Source organism: Thermobia domestica, chromosome 6 (assembly GCF_964235325.1).
Source record: "Thermobia domestica chromosome 6, izTheDome1.hap1.1, whole genome shotgun sequence".
Lineage (NCBI taxonomy): Eukaryota > Metazoa > Arthropoda > Insecta > Zygentoma > Lepismatidae > Thermobia > Thermobia domestica.
The window spans coordinates 97,956,808-97,981,897 of NC_137459.1; the positions used below are offsets into that span (position 1 = coordinate 97,956,808).

The following is a 25,090-nucleotide window of genomic DNA, read 5'->3' on the forward strand; positions in this document are numbered from 1 at the left end:
TGTTTTTGATCTTCCAGGTACGTCTTAGGTGGCATATCGATGTTGGAAGTTGGTGGGTGAAAAAGCGATAAAACTTTCTTGTTTATCTTTATAAAATTTCAAATTTCCAACTTAAGCGTATCACCGCATCTAGCACTTCGTGAATAAATATAGCCACTTCCACTCTTTTGTATAATACAAGTATAAGTATATACAAGGTGACCAAACAACTACAGACATGTCATATTTTTCTTTCTGGAAAGTACGTCCTTTTTAAAATGTAGTACTATGTCCGAGTTCTAAAAGAAAAATATTTAGAACAAGGTTATCTATTACAAGTAGACTATAATATGTAGAAACATATTATAGTAACTGAGTATTTTAGAACAAGATTTTACTTCATTTCTTAATATATTTTAGGAATTAAAATAACCTTTAAAGCCAGAGTATCCTTTTTTACTTATTCATTTTATATTTTACTAGCTGAAATACCCATTCTTCGCATGAGTCAGATAAAATATCTATGTAAACAAACTGACCAACGAAAGGGAAAAAGATGTCGGCCATTTTCTAGTACTTTTGCATATATCACACATCTAGTCATTTTAGTAATTTTTAAACGCCCCCTGAGATCCCCTGTTTCGATTTTTTTTTTTAAATCCCTGACTCCCAGCCGATGGGGTCTGTATTTGGAAGTCAACGCCTTTAGGAATATCACTATTCATCTCAGTTACTAGGGGCTGCGATGGCTCAGTAGTAGAGCGTTCACCCCTGGCGCTTGGGGTCCCGGGTTCGAACCCAGCCCCCGCCAAGTGAACTTTGTGGTGGACAAACACCGTGTGCGTGGGTTTTCTCGGGGTTCTCCCGTTTCCTCCCACTTTCTTCATTCCACCATTTCATTCATTACTCATTATCACCGTCTCCTTTAGCTTAACCGGCATAACCGTGGGACGTAAAACTCAAAGATTTCATTTCATTTTCATCTCAGTTACTGCAAAAACTATGGATTTATCACTAATATCGGTCATTTTGGATTATTTTTACATGTCTCAGTACACTCCTCCCCACGCAGGTCACCCCGGCCCGCATACAATGGTGGCTGAATCTGAAAGTCATCGCTAATGTAAGTATCACCATTGGTTTCAGCGACCACGAAAACTATAGATTTGATAATAATATCGATCATTTTGGATTAGTTTTACGTGTCTCGGTATCCCCCCGGTGACCCCCGTCCCGCTGCCAAATAGGGTGAATTTGAAAGTTAATGCGATCGGAGTTTCACCATTGATCTCAGCGACTGCGAAAATTATGAATTTGACGCTAATATAGGTCATTCTCTACGACTTTTACATGTCCCAGCAAACGCCCCCCTGAGAGACCCTGGTTCGAATAAAAAAACGCATCGTCTTGGTCTTGGTCTGGGACCTGGACCAAGGTACCCGTGACCAAAATTTGGTAACTCTCGGTTCACTCGTCTGGTCAGGCTGCACAAAGACAGACAGGCACACAAACAAACTCTTTATGTTATTTATATTAGATTGACATACTATTTTGTTTTGCTTTCTTGGTTTTCCACTGTATAATAATCCAATTCTATTTATAATACTAAAACATCTCAATATTTAAGTAACGCTAACATGCAAACCTCAAAACCCGATATGAATTACGGGTTGCATAAAAACTTAGGCGAAAATACTTAGGTATTCTTAATCTTTATGATAGATGCAAGACACCTCACTCTTCTAGTCACACTTTACCCATAAAACTTCAAAGTGAGCGGAATAGTTGTCGGTAGCTGCGCTGTTACCTATCTGACGCCAAGAGATGTCGCTAGCATGCAGACAATTTACAGGCGAGCCGAAGACTTGTTGGGAGCCATTAGTAATATTAAAATTGAATTGAATGATAAGGGGCTGTATTTTTGCTTTCGGAAGTTCACAATATTATGATAAAGTTTATTATTATTATTATTATTATTATTATTATTATTATTATTATTATTATTATTATTATTATTATTATTATTATTATTATTATTATTATTATCAACCGCCGTTTTTTTTACTCATTAAAATTCTATTTACTATTAGATATATAAAGTTTTGGTTTGCTATGCCTTAACAAACAGGGGAAGTTCTGGAATTAATTATACCCATTAACACATGTGCAAGGAAAAGATGCATTTAATACGTTTCCAAATAGTATATTGTAGCACTTCCTATCGTATTATTTTTTATGAATATTTTGATTAATTTTACGGAAATTGAAGGTCATTAGCTTCTTGTATCTATGATTATATTGTATATTTAAACTATACAATCTCAGTTCTCAAATTAATTGATGTATTCACTTTTGGTTTTGCTGAAAAAAAAATCTCTACCTTGACTTCATGTTATGGTTGGCCTCAGACCGTGACAAAGCAATATGAAAAGAGCGTTAATAAATTGGAGAGCACCTTTAATTCTGAACTTCAGACTGGCCAATACTAGAAAGAGACCGAGTATTTCGCTAATTCTTTCCCTTGTTTACATTTATCTTTTCTTCTTTTTCCCCATCTTATGTCACACATACACACAGACACAAAATTCCGCCGTCACTTCCTTATTCCAATAATCAATTCATTGACAAACATTCAATGCTTAGAATTCGAACAAACAGCACGCGGTGTTAGCACTTGTTAATGGAGAGGCTAAATGTTCTAATTACTTTACCAGGTTTCCCTTTCATCATAAGGAAAAGTGGTTAAATTTCCTTCTAGTTTTAACGGAAAAGTCGTTTTCATTAGAGTCTGCGAGCCATAGAAAGTAGCTTAATGCTCAATTACGCTCATGTTTCCTTTTGACTGAGTAGCTCGTAAATTGGGAGCGGAATTAGTCAAATATTTCCGTCTTCATATATTTCTTTGATATTTCATTCAACTAAACAAGATATTTCTTTTCAATGCAATCAAAAATGAAACTTAAATGACGACTTTCCTCTTTGAGAAAATTACAATCAGAACGGGTAACTATTTGTGGTTGTGTTCAATTATAACAAATCCAAGCAATGATTATGATAAATCAGATCTTCGTTTAAAAGAAAATTGTATATCAACAAATGGAATCTGACTAATAGTTTCTACAATTACTGTCGTCATCAGACATAATCTATTTTACACATTGCTTCTTTTTTTACCACAATTCTTGCTAAGGAAGGTCGCGAGGTGTTACGCGTAAAACCGAGTAAAAACGAGTCAGTTGACCGTAGTATCAATATGAAGTCAGAGTAACACTTCGCGACCTTCCCTAGTTAGATCTTGCGACATATTCTTCTCCAAATATTATTTGTTGTCTCCTTGATATTTCCTTCATTCTATCTTTCCACTTGTTCACCAAGAGGAAGGCACAGCACTCACCTCTGGTGTAAGGAGACCCTTATTTGATCCCAGGCTATGGAAGTTTGAGGTAGATAACATCGTGTCCGTGTTTGTTTTTGACTTCACCCATACCCTCGCACATTCTCATTCCACGAAATATTTCATACATATTCATTTCTCATAAATATGAGTCACTATTAGTGTATACAGGAAATAGCTGTAGTTCGTTAAATTAAATATATCATTCCATTTTTCCACTTATTTACCCTTCTTTTAAGATTCAAACTATTCATCTATATCAGACATTGCATTCGATAAAGTCGGTGATAAATATTTGAAACTTCAACACAAGTTATTACTAATATGATGTTAAAGAATTGGTAAAAATTTGTTGTTTATTCTAAGCTATATAGTCATCCTCGTAGCACGCGCCTTTGGTACATGAGGTTCCAGTATCGATTCCCGGTGGGAGAGAATTAAAAGGTCAAATCATTACAATGATTTGGATTCCATTTAAACTGTAGATTCACATATCATATAGGCTCGGTGCTGAAGATAGTTGCTGAAGCTCCAACCAACTAATTTTCGATATAGATAGATTAATTAGTCAGTATGTCTGTTTATTAACGACACAATTAACTTATTCATTCACTTATTTTATTTCCACTTCTCCAAATTTAGAAATACTAATAATTCTTACTAAATTGTATTAGAAAGTTTTAAAATTAATTTAAAGTTTCTAAAAGAAAATTTAAAAATCCAAAATTAGACTAAATGGTGCTTAATTTTATCATTATCATGCACGGTGGTTACGTTTGATTAATGCGATAGAACCTGCATCAGTTTTCAAAGTACCAAAATAACACTGCCACACAAAAATAGTATGTTGTGTGTACCAGACCTCAGGGTATGAATTCAATGTATTTTGTTACGTAGAATCCAAATTTCGAAACCCCAGGACGATCGACCGTGTCATTTTTTTTTTATGGGCGAAACACTTTAGCGATTGTGTATAGGGAGAATATACGTAAGACAGCCATGCAAAAAATAAATAAATAAATAAATAAATAAAAATAAAATAAAATAAATAAATAAAAGTTCTGTACAGTGGACCCCAGGGTATGGATTCGATGTATTTTGGAACACAGAATCCAAATTTCGAATCCCCAAGACGATTGACCGTGTCAATTTTATTTTACGGGCGAAAAACGTATGTGCTGTCTTACGTACCAAAATTCACTGAAGTTTCTCGCCCATAAAAGATAATGACACAGTAAATCGTTATGAGTTTCGAAATTTGGATTCTGGGTACCAAAATACATCGAATCCATACCTTGGGGTCCACTACACACAGATTTTTTTTTTATGGCTGTCTCATGTGTATTCTCCCCACGCAAAATTGCTAAAATTTTTCGACTATAAAAAAATGACACGGTTGATTGTTTTGGGATTTCGAAATTTGGATTTTGCGTGACAAAATACATCGAATCCATACCCTGGGGGGCCGCGGAGGCTCAGTGCTAGAGCGTTCACCTCTGGTACTTGGGGACCCGGGTTCGATACCAGCCCCCGCGAAGTGAACTTTGTGGTGGACAAACACCGTGTGCGTGAGTTTCCTCTGGGTTCTCCCGTTTCCTCCCACTTTCTTCATTCCACCATTTCATTCATTCCTCATCATCATCGTCTCCTTTAGCCTAACCGGCATAAGCGTGGGACGTAAAACTTAAAGATTTCATTTCATTTCCATACCCTGCGATCCGTGCACAAAACTTTTATTTGTGTGTGGGGGGGGGGGGCTGTGTAATGAAAACTACAATACCTGGCTAATTAAAGTAACCTCCAGCTGTAGTCAAACACTTTTCCATTACTCAGCTAACAAAAACGAAGTTTGGATTCTGCGGTGTAAAAAGTACTCATTCGTATTTTGCAGCACCTGATCATCAGGAAGGTTTTTTCATGTCATAAAATGATTAAATTGGCGTAATTAATATGCGGGAAAGATGTCAGAAAGATACGGTGGTTGAAGAAATGTTTCATACCGCAACTTACGGACAATCTGCAGTGTTCTTTGAGCAGAATGTGGGCTTTGATTGGCCTGCAACATGAGAAGACCATATCAGTTGACCATTGTTGGATGCTTGTAAACAAGTTTGGGTTGGATTTCATGCAGGTAAGCACTATAACGATCCACAGTGATGGTGTCATCTTGACAAAGAAACACGTGATGGATAGCTCAAGACCACTATCTAACGTCAGGTTTTGCGGTTTGAGGAGTGGTTTGGAAATCATTTTGGACGTTGATCTAGATCCAGGCAGCCAATACCCTAACAATTTACGATTGTCTTAGCAGTTCCATTTTCAGTCACTTAAGTCAAATAGGTACTCTATGTATTCATGTTTCATATTTAAAAGACCTTAGATTCGTTATCTCATGGTTACGGTCATGTGTGTGTCCCTTTCGCTTTTCCTTTTGTAGTCACCCCATGATCGTACTTTTAAGTAAGCTTAATTCTTACTTCCATATAAGGGATGAAGTAGATATCTTCTGCTGAAACTGAGATATGCCTCAGGTAAAAGAAACGCCCATTAAAATATGGTGAAATCAGTTTCATAAAGGTCCATGAAACTGATCATGGTGTAATACAGAAAAAGTTGAAATTCGTTGTAAAGAAAGATTTAAACAAAATTACTGTAGTTTGGAGTGAAACAGAAAGTAAGAAGTAGTTGTTTACCTCTGACTGTTTATCTCTGGTTATCTTGACTCGAAAAAGTCAGGCCTGTGCATATGGGTTAATACTATGTACGAAGATATACGTATTTCCAACATATTGTAGACTTTTACTGAAATCCACTTTTGACAGGGAATTTCCCCATGCTCTTCATTGAGTCACATCAGATAAACAATGGGTTTTATAACTTCCTTATCTCACCGCTAAAGATAAAATAGCAGTAACAGGAGGCGGTTAAGGCTGTGGCTACTGTTTAAAAGGCAATAAAAATTATGTTATTAAACGGAAATTGAAACCAAATGCGATAAATCCTTCATGTTGAGAAGATCTTGAATTTGTTATTCTGCATCTGCATGGTATTTAACCAATTGTCGTGTTTTTTTGGAAGTTTGAAATGAAATGAAATCTTTAAGTTTTACGTCCCACGGATATGCCGGTTAGGCTAAAGGAGACGGTAATGATGAGAGATGAGTGAAATGGTGGAATGAAGAAAGTGGAAGGAAACGGGAGAACTCCGAGAAAACCCATGAGCACGGTGTTTGTCAACCATAAAGTCCACGCGATGCGAGCTGGGATTGAACCAGGGTCCCCAAGCACCGGAGGTGAACGCTCCACCACTGAGCCACCGCGCCCTCTCTGGAAGTTTTGATGTTATTTACATATCTAGAAATTATTTTCTCATGCAGTATAGTCAAGCCTCATTCAACCTGCGAAGCATGTTCAATAGGTCGAAAATACGACAAAATTATGAGCAGAGTATAGCACTTATGATCTTCACATCCCGAGGGGCACACCTCTGGTGTGAGATGTCCCAGCTTCAATCCCAGACAATGTGAACGTTTGGCCGACAACGTAGTTTTTTCGTGTTTTTTTTTTCGGGTTCTTCCACACATTTTATCCACCAATTGCTTCATAACCATTTACTTTAATTAATTATTCGCCTCGCTTAGTATACAGAGCATGGCCATGGAATGTAAAACTAAAATTTTCATTTCATTTTCCACTGCTTGATTGTTGCCCGAAGCGCGTTGAAACTTGTTCCGTTCAGTTTATATATACTGTTCGATTATGACGATGTTGTCATTCTGCGATGAGCCTCTTCTGCTGATTGAAAAAAAAAAAAAACACAATCCGGTAATTTTATTGTCACACTGTGTATGTGTATAAATGCACGAACATACGTAGTAAAACAAAAGTTTACATTGACACTTTTATTTCCATGGACGACGACAGGTTATCCTTAAAAAACAAATCATTTTTGATTTTTTTTATTTTTCTCGATTACTCATTAACTATCAAGTGTTGAGTTTTGTTCCATAATGTCAAAAATTGAAGAAATTTGACCATAATTTATTTTCATTGAGGTTTTCGCACAGAAAGATAGTTGCAAAAGATACTTGGATCTACAGAACGTAGGATTCGAAGCACATACAGATACTCTTACCAAGGATTGGATTTGAGCTTCCTGTATCCTGATCTTTTGCCTTAGAATCTGTTAGAAGCCTTGCCTTTAGATAATAGTTTTCTCCTATTAAATCTGTTCCTGAATCATGGTGGCCAAATCTCTTTTCTCACTATAAAATGCATCATTCCTGTTAAAAGGATTAATCTGTGTTAAAAAGTTTTTTAAAAAATTAAAATCATATTGATAAAATAATGTGCACTAAAGTAGTAAACGTTTTCAAGAGGTTACTTATTATTATTATTATTATTATTATTATTATTATTATTATTATTATTATTATTATTATTATTATTATTATTATTATTATTATTGTTGTTGTTGTTGTTGTTGTTGTTGTTGTTGTTGTTGTTGTTGTAAAGTAATAGTAACTTCAATAGCTTTATTGATGTACTGCTTAAAAATCAGGAGCTTCTTGAGACTAGATGCTATTTCAGATTGTGATATGCGGAAGGTACTTTCAAAGAGTAATGAAGTAAGATGTTAATAATAACTTTAATTTGTTTTTTGTAATATTTCAAAATCGTGCTGCTCGAGGTCTATTTACAACAGGCCTTAATTGTTTTTGTTTATCGCAAAAAAAGTGATAAACAAGCTTTAAAATTCTCTCTCTCTATATATATATATATTTCATTCCTATAAACTTAATAAAACAGAAAATCCTTTGAAGCATAAAAGTTTTAAAGAAATGAAATATATGTATATGTAAATGAGAAATGATACCTTTTAATTTTACGGTCCACGATCATCCTGTAGGCAAAAGAATACGGATGATTAATGAAAGTTGATGATTATGAAATAATTGGTGGAATGATCATGCGGAGTGAAACGGGAAAACCTTAACAAAACCTATGGGCTCGATTTATCCAGCACAAACTATCGTACTGAGATATTATCCTGTTTTTTTTCCTCGGTCAATTTAGGTAAACTCTATCATGGTAACCTCAACACAGATCAGTATTTCTCTTTTCCGAAATACTTTATTGTACGATAATTGATCTATACGATAATTTCTTCAGCGGGTAAAGCTATCATCCTTACTAATATATAAAATGACGTGTGTTTGTGGGGGGAGGGGTATGTGTGTATGTCTGTTATCAGATTTTTACATAGAAAGGAGTCACCTGGAACTACCAAATTTTGTACACAGAGAGATCTCCACCTTATCTAATTACGTAAGAAGTTGTTTTTTGCAATTTTCAACCCGAGAGAAAATTAGGGGTTTAAAAATGTATACAAAAATTACACATTGAATCATATAGTGCCTGTGAGGTAGGCAACCCAAGTGTTTTTACTATAGCCCGGGTTGCATACTATTCAGATTTTTAAATTCTCTTGCATTAACCTTCTTAGCATGCGAAGATCGAACATGTCGGCTGGCCCGAGAATAGATAGGAGCAACGTCGAAGGCATTGCTCGTCGTTATATATTTCACTGTGTTATTCGAAAACAAAAAGATAAGTAATTGTTAAGTGCTGCCACCTACATTCTCAGAAAACTTGATAGAACTAGATTGTTTTATATATATATATATATATATATATATATATCAGGAAAGAAAAGTACAAATGAAGTGTAAGATGAAATCTTTAGGCTACATCGATCATTTCACTACTAAAGAAGTATGGTTTTATTAACAAAGTGTACAAATATTCGTCGACTTAAGTTCTTTTGGGAGGAGAGGGGGTCTGCATAAACATTATTCTTCCGTCGTTCCATGTGAAGTCGGTCACTTCTGCTAGTGATGTATATGATTAGAGATTAATTATTTTATAATAGCCTAGGACAATCACAAACAAGTCAAATTTATATAAAAATAATAGCATTTGAAAAGCACATGGGATCTTTCATTGCAATTAAAAAATTTAAGTATTTATGTAATAGATTCATTTCTGTTTCAGTTAAATATGGAAAGTAGTATTATTGAGTGTGGCATAGTGAATGGGTGTGTTTGGTCCAGTTTCGAATTCTTGTGAATCACAAAATTCCTCCGCGTTGATTCATTTATCATATAGTTATGAAGTTGCAAGAATTAAGAGACATTGAATTCGATTCTAGAATGCCAGAAATAACACCGATGTGCTGATTCCAGATCACACAAGTAGAAATGTTTGAGGTGATCGGTCCCATGTTCGATTCCCGGTGGGGACACTCGGTCGAAAAAGTGTAAAAGCCTTTTCAGGCCAAACATCCTGAGTGAGGTTTTCCTGGGTTTTCCTCACTCACACCAGGCAAAGTGCCGGGATGGTACCTAATATATAGGTCCCAGGCCGCTTCCTCCCTTTCCTTCCCTCGGATAGTGTAATCGACAAGGAACGTCATTCCTCATACGTGACAAGCTAACATGACTATAGATACCGAAAGCCCAGAAATCTAAATTCTAAATCCTTAGATTCTACAAATGTTTGACCGATGTAGTCTTCGTCCACTGTCTGAAATTACAGAAGAAATTGTCTCTACGACTAAATCAATGTCCATGTGCTCGTGTTGCCCAAGGGAAATGTCATCAGACTTTGCGTAAGAAACTACTGAGGATGATAACGACCTTTCGCTGTCATTGATTTCCGTCTCACAGTTTATATATTCTTTCTTCCCATTTCCTCAGAAGAAGCTCGTTGTATGGGCAGTACAGATATGTTTTTACTCCTGCTGAAGGCCCGGCATTTCCATCTCATGTCCTCAGGAGATGGCTTGGGTGTTCTCGGAGGAGATGCTTCGTCCAGCGGGAATGTTAAACTTTTCCTCCTGGTATTTCGTTGAGGTTAAGTTACTGCTGTTCTCTTCTGAGAAACTTGCCCCAAGAAATTTCTACTGTCATCCTTAGCTTCTCTTATCCTCATAGATGATTGCAATCTTCCTAGCACTATGACGAGTATCAGAAAGCTAGCCCGCATATGTTTCAATTATGATAAAGGTAACCACTACAACACTATTTTCTGGTAATATCCATCTCATCGACATATGCAATATATCAAGGTACTCTATTAATTTTAGGAAGCAGTTTTCGTAATAGCGGCTCTACTCTTTGCATGCGCGATAAAAGTTCATTAAAAATAGCTCATCTGTTACCTAAACAGAGTGCAATGTAGATTGATATGCTTCCGAGAAGATTCTTTCCAATAGTCTCAAAATTGCCATTAGAAAACAACAGATACGTAACTTTGTGATAGAGCCATGGAATTTTGCTTTTGCCCACAACAGGGTATTTCACTCCATACTCAACATGCAAAAATGTGTTTCAAAGTTGCCCCTGCTGTCCCAAAGTAATCCCATTTTACAGCAGTCATTTAGTATTTTTTTCCCTCATGGTCATCTTGTATCAATTAACTGTCACGAGTAAGTGATAAGCGAACCAAGTATATGATTTGTCGATCTCTGGTCTACAAATGTTAGTGAAGGACTCACGGTATCGCCTATTTTCATTCAGGAAATGCACGCAAGTTAGCAAGTGTTCTCCAAGGTAATAGCCAACTAATAACACTGACATTTTCTAGTTAGGGAGTGTATAGTAAAGAAAGAAAAAAGTAAATTCCAACCTTGCCAAAGTTTAAAAGAAGTTTGATTGTTAAATCAAAACGAAAACTGAATGATCTATATTTATTGTTACAAACATTCTACTCAATTTTAATTTCCTCTTTAGGCTAAATTTTATATTTTCTTTATCAATTTCAACCGATCTGATTATTTTTAATCTTGTTCTCATGTTGTGTTAATTAGGCAAAATTAAACTTTTGAGAACTAAATTCAACAGTAAAAGTGTTCACAGATGATAGCAGATAATCCTTATCTGAAGCACAAGATGTCGCTGCTAGTTTAGTTTCAATAACTTACTCTTATTGAAACTGACAATCTGTGCAGCTGACAAACGAAGCTTTTATTCCTTGCATCTGAAGACTGAGTTTGGAGATTCACTACAAAAAATATAATATACATTATGTGTTTTTTTTTTTAATCTAAGCAACCTTACATTAATCAGGAGCGCATTTGGAAAGAAAACAAATTGCTATAATATTTCTGGCCTTAAAATTGTAAAATGTTTATTCTTAAGTTGGAGAAATTTAATTGAATTTTTGTATGGTCAACGGTATTATAGAATATGACTTTTTCAGCTTGAACAAAAGCATGTCGTTTACAAATGTTTATATTTTAGTCATTCCTCTTCGGCTCTAATTCGACTACCACCGTGCGAAGTTTAATCTCGATCGGATGAAAAAAAAAATGAAATGAAATCTTTGAGTTTTACGTCCCACGGTTATGCCGGTTAGGCTAAAGGAGACGGTGATGATGAGTAATGAATGAAATGGTGGAATGAAGAAAGTGGAAGGAAACGGGAGAACCCCGAAAAAACCACGCACACGGTGTTTGTCCACCAGGGGGTTCACTTGGCGGGGGCTGGGATCGAACCCGAAACCCCAAGCACCAGAGGTGAACGCTCTACCACTGAGCCTTTACTTTTGAATATCAGTCTTGCACAGAAAATGAACTGTCATTTCGAATTGTAATTAATAGAGACAATCTTCAGTTACGCACTAGATTTGGAAAATCACAATGCAATACAAATAAAGAAAAACTAATAAATACCGTACTTTAAGGAAGACTAGGACATTAAGACTAGGAGGAAAGAGCTTAAGGTCCATTGGACGTAAAATTAGACATTTTAATCCGGGAACCGAACTTTTCTTTTCATCACTGTTGCTGAGTACACTAGATTTTCGTATAAAATTTTAAGTTTTTCCAGATTTCTCTACTAAGTCTAAAAATTCTTCCCCAAGCTATTCAAACCATTATTTTTCCTATTACATATTTAAAACTTGTTAGTTCTGGCAACTCTGCCTCTTCGTATTCATTGCTTCTGTCAATGTACCTTTTCTTTCTTTATTTCTTAAAACATGTACTTATATCATTAACTCTGTTTGAGGTGACTCCTTGTCTACACAAACGTGTTGAAGTGTTTGTATGCATTCACAATAGTAGGAATGTGTCTAAGACGCAATTCATTCACTTAAAATTAAAACTCAGAGAATAACAAATGAATGGAACTGAGTATACTGTACACTGCTTCGGTGTGTCAGCGATGGAAAGGATCACGGACCATATGACCCGTAACTTACCAGACCCAGCTTGATCCAGTAACCGGCTAACGCGTACACGCATTATTATTATTATTATTATTATTATTATTATTATTATTATTATTATTATTATTATTATTATTATTATTATTAATTATTATTATTATTATTATTATTATTATTATTATTAATTATTATTATTATTATTATTATTATTATTATTATTATTATTATTATTATTATTATTATTATTATTATTATTATTATTATTATTCTGTCTTCTGGCAGCTTTTGGGACTACTATGAAATTCCCCTTAAATTTGGGTCTTGAAATGTTTGTTCTCTGTTTTTTGATGCTCAGTTTCCTCCTTTAACTTCCAATATTTTGTTCTATTGTTTCAAATTATCGATAAGTTGTGTTCTTCTTCTTCGTACGTCTAGCTTTCCTTCCATCTTTCCCCTTATGATGGTATTAAGAAGACGATTTCTTTGCAAGATGTGTCCAATCCAGATGACCTTTCTACGAAGGATGCTGGATAAGAGCGACCTCCTCTCTTCTGCTTCTTTTGTTACTCTTTCTCTGTCCATTTTATCTTCTTTATCTTCCAACAACACTACACTTCGAAGCTCTAAGTATTTCTTTTCTTGCTTCCGTAATGTCCACATCTCTGAACCATACAATTCCATGCTTCATATATACCACTTGACTAGCTTCTTTCTTAGTCCAATGTTACGCCTGATAGTTAGGATTGACAATTTTTTGTTGAATGTCTCTTTTACTATAGCAATTCTTAACCTGATTTCTTTGATGCAATAAGCATTTCTCGTCAAAATACTTCTCAAGTATTTGAAATAGTCGACCTCTTCAAGCGCTCTTTGATGTACTCTGACCCGTAACGGCGTGTTTCCACGGGATATTCTCATGTCTTTCAACTTTTCTATGTTGATTTCTACTCCATATTGTTTCCCTATGTCAACTATTCTGTTCGTCATTTCCTGTAGTCCTTCCTCGGTTCGAGCTCCCTTGTGGCTATGTGGATAGCGTACGCGCCTTTGGCGTGGGAGACCCGGGTTCGTTTCCCGGCGGGAGCTCATGTGGTTCGGATTCCACGTTAATTAGTAGGTCCACGTCTCATATAGCCTCGCTGCTGAAAGGGACGCTAAACTAAAATCAACTCAACTCCTTCCTCGGTTCTAGTTATAATAACTGTGTCGTCCACATACCTCACTTTATTGGTTATGTGCTGCCTGTTCATACAACGGTGCAAAGAAAGGAATAATTTTAGAACTGAAGTTACCAATTTAATATCAATATCGCCAATGTAATCCAAAGATTAATGGTTTTAATTGGTCACACCCTTTTGCATTTTTACACTTTTGCTCAAATTCTTGGAATGCCAGCTTAATGATAGGTAACGTATGTAATTATTTAGCAATATCAATGAAGATCAAACTAAAGTTTTTGGGCCATTGATTGCCGAACATACGTACATACATGCATACCTACATATTTTTCCCACTCCTTAAAAAGTTATGCAGCGAGATGTTTTAAAATTCTGTAGCTACCTACAAAAAATAATACTATGCAGTAAACTTTTCCTTCAAGGTAGTATATTATTTGCGTAATACAATACTGCAAACAAACAATCAAACGACATTTACTAACACATAAATTTAGCCATACGTTCCATAGAAAATACACTTAGGTACAGTACCACATACGCTAAATTATCACACAAAACCACATACACGAGTAATAATCTTAATTATTTGTTTTAATTTAAAGAAGTTCGCGATCTTCGTTTCTTTTTATTTCATTGTTTTTACAGGTAAACACACGCTTCAACTTGATTTATTGCTTAAAATACGTCACTAGTAAGATTTGGTTGACATATATTTTATTTATTTTTTTTAACAATTTCAAAAGCTTCAAAAAAGCTTGGCATATCGTCGGCGGCAATTCAAAACCTGCTATGTGCATTTTGCAGGAGAAGCGAAAAACAGTATCCTGGTTAGCTTTTTGGCTTTATAAAAGTGATGTTATAAGTAATATTTGATGCTGCACGTAACTTGATACCTTTTCAAGTAACTTGAGAAGGTACCAGTTACGTGCAGCATCAAATATTACTTATAACATCACTTTTATAAAGCCAAAAAGCTAACCAGGATACTGTTTTTCGCTTCTCCTGCAAAATGCACATAGCAGGTTTTGAATTGCCGCCGACGATATGCTACCTTCTTTACTTAATCATCAGTCTTGTTTTTATCTACTTTAACATTATTACATGGCGTGGTTTTGTGTCTCTCTTCGCTACGACTGCCTGTAGACATCTGGAAATCAATTGCAACTGCATTCTTCTGATTGCAATCTGATCACCTTCTTGTACTGTACAAAGTACAACTTTGAATTATCCAAATAGGAGGTTTAAAAGTTAGATTTACCCAAAATTTGACCATTGTTTTTTTTTTTTTTTTTCAAAATGCAATTTTCAAGCGGAATAATTTTTTGTTCGAATTATGCAATGAGAATCCGCTGTATAATAATGTGAGTTATAGTTGTGCATCAATATGTGAAGCTGATTTTTAGGTTATTGCCAATATTCATTAAGTTGTGCATCAATATGTGAAGCTGATTTTTAGGTTATTGCCAATATTCATTAATCTTACTAATCATTTCCAATTGGCTGACGAATGACGTTGAAGAGGACATTTACAATTGGAGGAAGAACAGGGATAACAGAAAGTGCAAAGGAGGAGAGAGAATGAAATAAAACAAGAGTTGGCAGTGTACGAGTAGTCTTGGATCCATGAGTAGCATGGTATCGAAACCATCTATGTTACTTTTGTCTCTCAACACTATCGTATATCAACGCAAGTTTTATTCTCTGATCCTTGTTCTCTTGGTGTGGTTTATTGGGAATGGAAGCAGTAATATATGACGTAAGAGAGTATCCAGCTGTAAATTACTGACGTACACCAGTTATTTCCAGCTAACAAATGGATTTTATTTCCATTTGCAAAACGGGCCTTAAAAAGCAACTGAGATTTTTTGGCAGTGTATGAGTAATTACGAATCTACAAGTTGTGTACCTGGCAGCTATATAAGTCAAAAGTTAACAACCTTTCCTGGGCAATGAGAAGCAGTGACGAAACAGTTTAATTTCTTGGGGGCAATCGGGGAGGCATACGTAGATATTTTTGAGAGGGGCAGCCATTTTTTTGTGTACCGAAAATAATAGTTTTATATTACTTAACCTACATTACAATACAACATGTCTGGGGCCGACAGGTATCTACGGGGAGCACGAGAGCCGATCTCTCCAAAATTTAGTCGTGCTCCCCAAGTAAAGATAAACACAAATTGCTTCATATGTTTTATATGAGGTTTATTAATTTAGAAATATTATTCATCAATCGGAGTTAAGTTTTCGTTATTTCGGGGCTCAAATAAGGCAAAGTTTGAAGTACCATCGGGAGTGGGGGGGGGAGCACAAAAGGACCAAAATCTAAATAAGAGGGACTTTTAATCTAATCTCAACTTATTCACTGATATTTGCACCAGGCTTGGTTTGACTGACAAAAGTTTTTTAGACAACCTTCATGATGCATTACACCAGAATACTATACATTCTGAATTAAAATATTGTATATTTTGTTCAACTGTCCTTTGGAATCTCACCAGGTTACACTCAACATGTAAAACATTTTTGGAGATAGCGATCATACTAATAAACAAAATGCTCCGTTTCACAACCACTTTTAAAACCATACTTGGATTCATGCTTAGACTAATGAAAATTTTTATTTTTTTTTCATTCATTTTTAAATTGATAATCCACATTTGTTCCTGCATAAAAATAATGTGATTATCATTATATTATAAATAGCCCCTGTTAAATAGTTTTACTGGAGATGGCGCAATTTAAACTTTGTATTCAAATTTACGTGTATTAAAAACATTTTTAAAAAAATCATATTTTTGAACCAATGAATATTACTCCCAACAGGATAGTGAATCAATGTGGAAAGTTTTTAATTTGGAACAACAAACGTTACCTAAAGAATAAATCTCTCAAATTCTAAGGTATATTATTTTATGTCGGGGTTTTATATTGCTCATCTCAAGTGTGAGTGTTTCTTGCAGCCATCTTTTCAAGATAGCATGGATAGATTTGTTATTCGCGAACAAAAGAACCAATGTTCAAACCAACGATTCACAAGTGACCAACATGAAGAGTCATAGTGACATACCTGGCGTTGAAGATTTAGTAAATAATATTCAGTGCAAGTTACCAAGTGCAAAAGCTACAACATCGAATTACATTGCACAAACGACGAATCTTGGGGACGGAAGATCTGCTCAGCACAATCTACGTGAGTACCTTAAAACGAAACTCAGTGGAAAAAGAACGAAGTTTCCAAAGTCACTGTTATCACTCTAGACCTTAGAATATTCCATTTTAAGGGACACGCTGTAGGAAGCTTTTTAAGGCTCAATCTATGGAATCAGATTATTGCTGTGACAGGATTTTGTAATTGGAAGTCAACATTGGAGCGGTGGAAAGGATTTGATAAACATCCTTCCTTTAAAAGCCACATAGAAACAATTCAAATTTTGGAAGAACTTAAGATTGTGCAGGGGGGAAGTTGTTAATAAAATTCTAGGTGCGGAACAGATAGCAAGAAACAGGAACCATGGTAAATGTGTAGCTGAGGTAGGCAGTTTCTCGCAGTAAATGAGGTACTGTGTCGTGGGGATTGAGGACGTGAACTCAGAGATCTTCAAAAATTAAATCCTTACGAATTAAATTCTACTGGATTTTCATAGCACTGTGCAAGTACACAATGGAAAAATATTCGAAACTGAAGTCCATCCATAGTTATACATATTCCCCAGAATGCTCATTATACGTTACCTGAAGTTCAAAATGAAATAATAGATTTGCTGGAAAAGATGGTACTAAACAATATAAGAACATAATACGATGAAAGCGAATCACAATGTCTTGGTTTGAAAGCATATGAAACACGAGACTCCTCTGTTGTGGAAAATTTGTCAGTGGTTGTGAGATTTGTGAAAGAAGAGAAGGTGCACACACATTTTTTGGACCTTTCTCAATTAACGGATTGTGATTATTGTGATTATTATCTCTTCTAGGTGCAAGAATTAGTGCTTTACATATACTTTCTTTGTTTATCTTGTAGCAATACAATTTAATTTTATACTGATGTGACCTCTTTCAAGAAACTAAATTGACCCGAAAGTACGAAACATTGGATCAGTAAAGATTTTAGTACACACAATACGGATATATTATTTATTTGTACGAATTTTGGAAACTTCACTACAGAAACTTAGGGAGTTTAACTATTGTTGCATATTTATTGCGAACTGTCTGCTGTAATAGCATGAAATATGGTATACATGGAGGCTATCTGGTTCCTATTTACTATAAATACACGATGAGAACATCTATATAATTACACTACGAACTTTTTGTGATTGTTATGATAACTTCAGATTTTTTGTTATTATATGTTGCAAACAAATGGTTAATTCTTTCTTTTTATTGTTTGGCAGGTTCAAGCAACTGTTGCAGCAATTTTAGTTGCGATCTTCGCTGTAGTAGTTGGAGCCGCAGTTCATGGAACATTCGAACTCAAACATACAGTGTTGTTAGGCGCATCCAGTGTTGTTACAGCCACCACGGCATGCTTCGTCCTAGGTACGTGGCATTTCACAAATAAAGCTTAACTTCTAATTTCTGATATTTCTACATGTAGTGCCAATACTTCAGTTTCTATGTGATATCCGAATTTTAATATCGTAATTCCACCTTGGAGTGAACAACGTAAATTGATTGTCCTTAGTAGCTAGGTTCGTCAACTTTCCAAACTCACCGGGACTTGATTTTCCCATTCGATTTCAGTCTAAGAACACAGTATTTATCTCCAGGTTGTGCCCTAGATCTCGCCCCGCTCTGCACTTTAGGTTTACCCTACGCACTCGCCATTTACATCCCTGCCCTATGTGCTGGATCGCGAGCAAGCATTTGCTAACTGCAATTTCAGAAAATTTGGGATCCCTCTGCCATCTATGGTACTTTAAATAGAAGCTTTTAAATTCTTACAGCAGGATATCATTAACATGCCACCACTAGGGTAGGAAACTAGGGATTTAAATGTCGGCTTGCAGAGTTAAAATCATACTTAATTAAATGTTCTAATTGTTTATATTTAAAAAATATATTTAGTTAGTTATTTCTTCCACCAAGAAACAGGCTGTTTCACAAATATTAATGTTCAAATTTAAATATGGTTACGGCCCTTGCCCTGAAACTAAATGACAAAACATGTTTATGTTCAGTATATCAGCACTATCAATTTTGAAATAATTAAATTTAAATTATACCATTTTTAAGTTGAAATTAAAACGTTACAATAGTTTTTAGCAAATTCCCTGCAGCTAGCGACATCTACTAATATTAGACAGGCAAATGATAGTGAAGGTAGCGACACACACACATATATATCTTATCCATAGGATTTATATGATGTGATTTGTATTATCAGCCAAGTTTCAAAAGCAGTTTTCGCAAAACAGCTCATGGTGTTGGCTCCAAAGAATTTCGTTTTCTTAAGAAAAGTAAAGAAAGGACTTTGATACTAATAAAAACAGAAGAATTTAAATTTCCACGATTATACACTACAGGTTAAAGGAAATACAGAAGGTGGCTTTAAATACTTTATTTAAAGCGATTGTAGTTAGGTTTCGTTGAGCAGTTAAGTTTCAAAAAGTGCAAGATTTATAAGAAAAAGAGACCTAAATTATAATGATATAAAACTATTTTTAGTTCAATTTATATGTGTAAGTGTCAAACTGTTCTTTCTAATAGAAAATAAGTAATCCTTCAAAACAATATATTAATATAATAGGGTCAAAGGGGCAAGAAGTACTTTGTGGGCAAAATTCAATCCCTCCCTGTACTTCCCATTCCCGTGTCCTTGCTGGTATTGAAGAGGTCCTAGAGTTAACATATTTAGCATTTCCCCATGATATCCATGTTTACGAATTCAATCCTCAGCAAAAACACACTCAATTTATCTTAAAGGCAAAAGTATGGAAAGTTAAAATACAAAAAAATAAAATCTGTCAATTTAAGGATGCTAATGAAGATCATAAACTTGAAAGATATAACGGTATTGTAACATATTTAAAAGACAAAAGTAAGCCTTAATTCGGGATAGACAGTGCAATTAGTTGTTTGGAGGAAATGCTCCACAGTTACTTAAACTTACACACGTGTAGGAAGGAGATGTAGTCACTATCACGCTCTTGCGGTCATTAGCTCCTAGGTAGAGATTACATGACCATGGCTCCAGTACAATGCATTTACAATAGCATAAATGATTTAGTTCGGATATCAAATATATATAATTTACTATTATCAGGTACGGTAGTTACAAAAAGAAGTGCTCAATTTTCAATTTAATCGATTATAGAGTATATAAATACATTCTACTAGGGTAAGTTGGGTTGCATATCCTTTAGGGGTTTGACCAATTTTACGCTCAACTTCTTTCTAATGTAATGAATAGTTAAATCAATTGTAAACTTTGAATGATAATAAGCTCAATATATGTTGAAATGATATTAACTTCCAGCATTTTTAAAACTGTACAAGTATTTTTTTACAATCATACATACAATATTGAAAAACAGAAGCACTGGAAAGATAATAAAGTAAGTTGTAAATATCAGTGTTTTTGTCTCTCAGTTGTCAACATTTGATTATACCTAGGTCAGTGGTCGAAGTGAGACGGCATGCGGTGGTATGCCATACCGCTTCTGGTTTTTCAGTGATGAAGGCATACCATCTCTGGTTTTCGAATGATTAAAACATACCGTCACTGGAAAGTAGATGCCAGATACCTTTAATAAATCCATTTTTATACACAATAGTTGACGAATAGCTTTGCATGTAAAAAGATTTTATTTCTTATATAAGAATAATTTCTAAGTTGACAACACCGACATTTTCGTTATCTATTCCTGTCTTTTGTTTTTAAAATGAATTGTCTTCAAAGTTCATATAGTTTGTGTTTTGATGTGCTATTTATACATTGAATTGTTTCTTTGTTATATATATATATATATACAGGGTGGGCCATTTTAATTAATCCACGGAAATATCTGAAAAATGATAAAACATAGAAGAAATGTTTCAAGTACACGTTATATATTGCTAAGGGGGAAACCCAATTCCGACAAAAGTACCCCTCCCCGCCCCCCGTAAATGGGGGTAACGGGGGGTAACTTTGAAATGTCAAATGGGAACATGGGTCGAGTAATACCTCGTTCGAAAGGTCTTAGAAAACTAAGTAACTCTATACCAAAAGATGTTCCATATTGTGCACCGGTTTCAAAATGGCCGCCATAATATGGTTCGGAAACTCCAGTACCCGTAGTGTGAAAACCATGGAAGGTAAATGAACGGAACAAAATTGAAATACGAAAATATCATAGGGCAAATCGAGCGGTGTGGTCCCTGTGATCCCAGTGGCCTCCCTAAAGGGGTCTTGGGGGCTAACTTCAAAATTTCAAATAGTAACATGAGTCGAGTGGTACCTCGTTCGATAAATCTTGCAAAATCTAACATATTGCAGGAGAAAACGATTGATGTGAAATGGCGGTGTTCTGAAAAGGCCGCCGAAACATAGTAGAGAGAAAAGGTTTAGTACCCGTAGTATGAAAGCGATTGGAGATAAATCAACAAAAGAAAAACTGGAGTAGCTAACTGACGTAAGGCACATCGAGAGGTGTTGTCGGGGTGACTCCAAGGACCAACTGAAAGGTATCCGGGGCAAACTTGAAAATTTCAAATAGCAGCTTGAAGCGAGTAACATCACGTTACATAGACAAATTAATATCAAACAGCTTCTGTAAGAAAATTTTCGACATGAAACACCGTTTTCAAAATGATCGCAAGTACATGGTGACTGTGTCTAAGAAAACGTCTAGTGCCCATAGTATGAATACGGTTAGACATAAATGAAAATAACGAAAATTAAATAGGAAAACCACGGAGGCGTTCCAAGGCTCGAGAATAATACAACAGAGATAAAAATATTAGAGTAAAATTGCCATAATGTATAGAGAGAAATCCAAGTCCTGCAAAATAATCTCTCCCTGCGCTCTGTATGTGAGTGGGGTGGAAAGTAAAGTGAAAGTTCAAACGAGAACTCTACTTTAATTCGTAAATTAAGGCTAACCTTACAAATAGGTATGGTGTGGTTGAAACATTTGTTTGTAAGGATGACGCTGTAGTGACTAAAAAAAGAGAAACTTTTATGCAATGCGTGCTGGTTATTCAGAAAGCATTTCGGGGATATACGTACACACCGTTTCGTCCCTCAAGCTCACAATATGACATGAATGCTAATAGTTAATCAAAATGTAACTGTGGCCGTCCGCGTTAACTTAGTGCACCAATTCTCTATGCATGAAGTCTGCCTTCCAAACAGCATTGGGTACGTCAAGCGTACGCCCGAACCGTTGTCCGGTCGGACATTGAAATTTTGTATTTGGTCTAGGAATTAATTCGTGCGGTTTTACAAAAGATGGCGTAACTAGCTTATTGTCCAATAGTTTCGTTGATCCAAACATGCGTTGAAAACTACTGTCATTGAGCATCTTGTTTAGTATATGTCAGTTGCTTGAAGCGGAAACAACAACATTTTTTCTTCAACTGAAAATGGCGCATTTTGTGCCTGATAAAGTGTTTTTGCGGGGAGTTATTCTTCATTGCTTTAACATGAAGAAAAGTGCTACCGCAAGTCATCATATTTTAGTGGAAGTGTTTGGTGACCATGCTCTAGCTGAGCGAACGTGTCAGAAGTGGTTTGCACGGTTTAAAGGTGGTGATTTCAGCTTGGAAGACCCAAAGCAATTTGGACAGCCAAAAGAATTTGAAGATGAAGAATTGAGAGCATTGCTTGATCAGGATTCGTGTCAAACGCAGGACGAACTTGCAGAAGCATTTGGAGTTGAGAAAACAACAGTTTCCAAACGTCTCAAAGCCATAGGAATGATTCAAAAGATGTCTTATTGGGTTTCACATGAATTGAAAAGAAAGACGTTGAAAGAAGAAAACCGTTTGCGAATTGCTGCTTCAAAGACAGAAAAGGAAGGGATTTTTGCATTGAATTGTAACTGGTGATGAGAAGTGGATTCATTACGAGAATCCTAAACGAAAAAAGGCCTGGGTGAAGCAAGGTGAACCAGGTCCTTCACAACCGAAACGAGATATTCATTGTGCAAAGGTTATGCTGTATATATGGTGGGATTTGAAACGTGTGGTGTACTATGAACTTCTGAAACTTGGTGAAACTATTAATGGACACCGCTATCGACAACAATTAATGCGTTTGAAGCAAGCTCTGGCCTGAAAACGACCAGAATGGAATAACAGGCATAATAAACTTATTTATCAAGATGATAACGCTCGACCACATTTCGCAAAACCGGTCAAAACCTATTTGGAAAATGTCGGATGGAAAGTGTTACTCCACCCGCGATATTCACCAGACACTGCTCCGTCTGACTACTACTTGATCGATTGCATGAATAACGATTTGATTGGACAGCGGTTCACTTCTTCAGAAAATATCGAAAAATGGATCTTTGATTAGATTGCGTCAAAAGATGAGGAATTCTTTCGACACGGAATCCGTAAATTGCCTGAAAGATGGGAGAAAGTAGTGGCTAGCGATGGACAATATTTTTGTTAAAGTATTCATTTACTTTGTTTTTGAAATAAAGCTTCAATTTTTATTAAAAACCGCACGAATTAATTCCTAGACCAAATAGTTAGCCCACAAGACCCCTTCAGGGAGGCCACTGGGATCACTGGGATTACATCATTCGATATGCCCTATGATATTTACGTATTTCAATTTTGTTCCATTCATTTACCTTCCATGCTTTTCATACTACGGGTACTGGAGTTTCCGAACCATATCATGGCGGCCATTTTGAAACTGGTGCCAAATATGAAACATCTTTTGGTACAGCGTTACTTGGTTTTCCAAGGGCTTTCGAACGAGGTATTACTCGACCCATGTTCCCATTTGACATTTCAAAGTTACCCCCCGTTACCCCCATTTACGGGGGGCGGAGAGGGGTACTTTTGGCGGAATTGGTTGTCCCCCTTAGCAATATATAACGTGTACTTCAAAAATTTCTTCTATGTTTTATCATTTTTCAGATATTTCCGTGGATTAATTAAAATGGCCCACCCTGTATATATATATATATATATATATATATATATATATATATATTGTGTGTGTGTGTCTTCTTTCATTAATGCATATTAATGCCGTGTTTTGAGCATGGGCGGATTTAGGGGTTGTCTGCTATGGGGGTGATCTTCCGGAAGTTTGGAATACCCTACAGTCGAGTGGGGGGAACCTGGAGTTTTTCCGCAGGAAACTGTTAATATCTTCATTCGGATTTTGTACATTTTCGAGTATAATTCTCTATAATACAACATGAGGGGATATATTTTCTTTTTTACTTTTTTCAGAAAGTTGGCGGCGGATCAAAGTCTCTCTATCCCCCCTTACTACAGAGAAGCTTTCCAATGGTTTTCAGTTATTATGTAAATAGAAATGCAATCTTTTAGGCTACATACCATCACTGCATTTCAACATTTGGATAGCCGGTATGCCGAGTCAAAATCGTAATAAAGCATACCGCCTCTGCTTTTCTTCCACTTCGAACACTGACCTAGGTATAAACAGTTGTAAGCATTTTTCTTATTATGAATATTACACCAGTTTTGCAAGATTAGTACCTTTGCGAAAAGTCTTAGAAAACTATCAGTGTGTCCAGATATCACTATACAATTTTTATGTAATAAACAGTCATCCAATTTCGTGAAGAATGAAAAAAAAAAGGTACAGATTATCCCCTATTGAAGACATGCAAAGGTGGCCTGTAGGTGATGTGGAGATATTGCTCCACACATTTTTGACTTTGGGCAGATCCAGGAGAACCACACATTTTTGGTTTAGTCAGCACTACGGTTGTCAGAGGTGTTTATTCTCTCCTGAAGCGAAGAGCATAGAGCAAGACAGAAATCCAGTTATCTCCAGAAATCGAAGCTGGGCTGTCGTTTTGGCAGGTAGAAACCATACGTAGTACTCCGATGCCACTCTGAAGAATGTAGTCCATCGGGTAATAAAAAATATCCCTTTTACTATCAAATAATTCTTTCTTATAAAAACCGTCGTGGCATCTTTACCATACATTGTGATTCAAATGCTAGACCGTGTTACTAGTTAGCAAGGCCTATTCAGAAAAGATATTATGAAAGAAGGTATGTAAAAAGTATAGTTGAATTTGAAAGTGATTCAAATGTGATTTTACTTTCAAAGGTTCAGAGAATCCTTTAATCCCCCCTTCGTACACACTGAAATCTTCGTCTGC

At 35.7% G+C, this 25,090-nt stretch overlaps 1 protein-coding gene across 4 annotated transcripts in view; it reads left to right on the forward strand.

Annotated features, from left to right (window-relative positions):
* The window catches only part of LOC145688115 (solute carrier family 41 member 1), a 227,352-nt gene that overhangs the window by 187,215 nt on the left and 15,047 nt on the right, over positions 1-25,090 (forward strand). For all 4 annotated transcript variants that reach the window (XM_081761870.1, XM_081761869.1, XM_081761872.1 and 1 more), the window contains one exon: positions 18,179-18,323. In XM_081761870.1, coding sequence (XP_081617996.1) covers positions 18,179-18,323 — 145 coding nt within the window. The remainder of the gene's footprint in view (positions 1-18,178; positions 18,324-25,090) is intronic.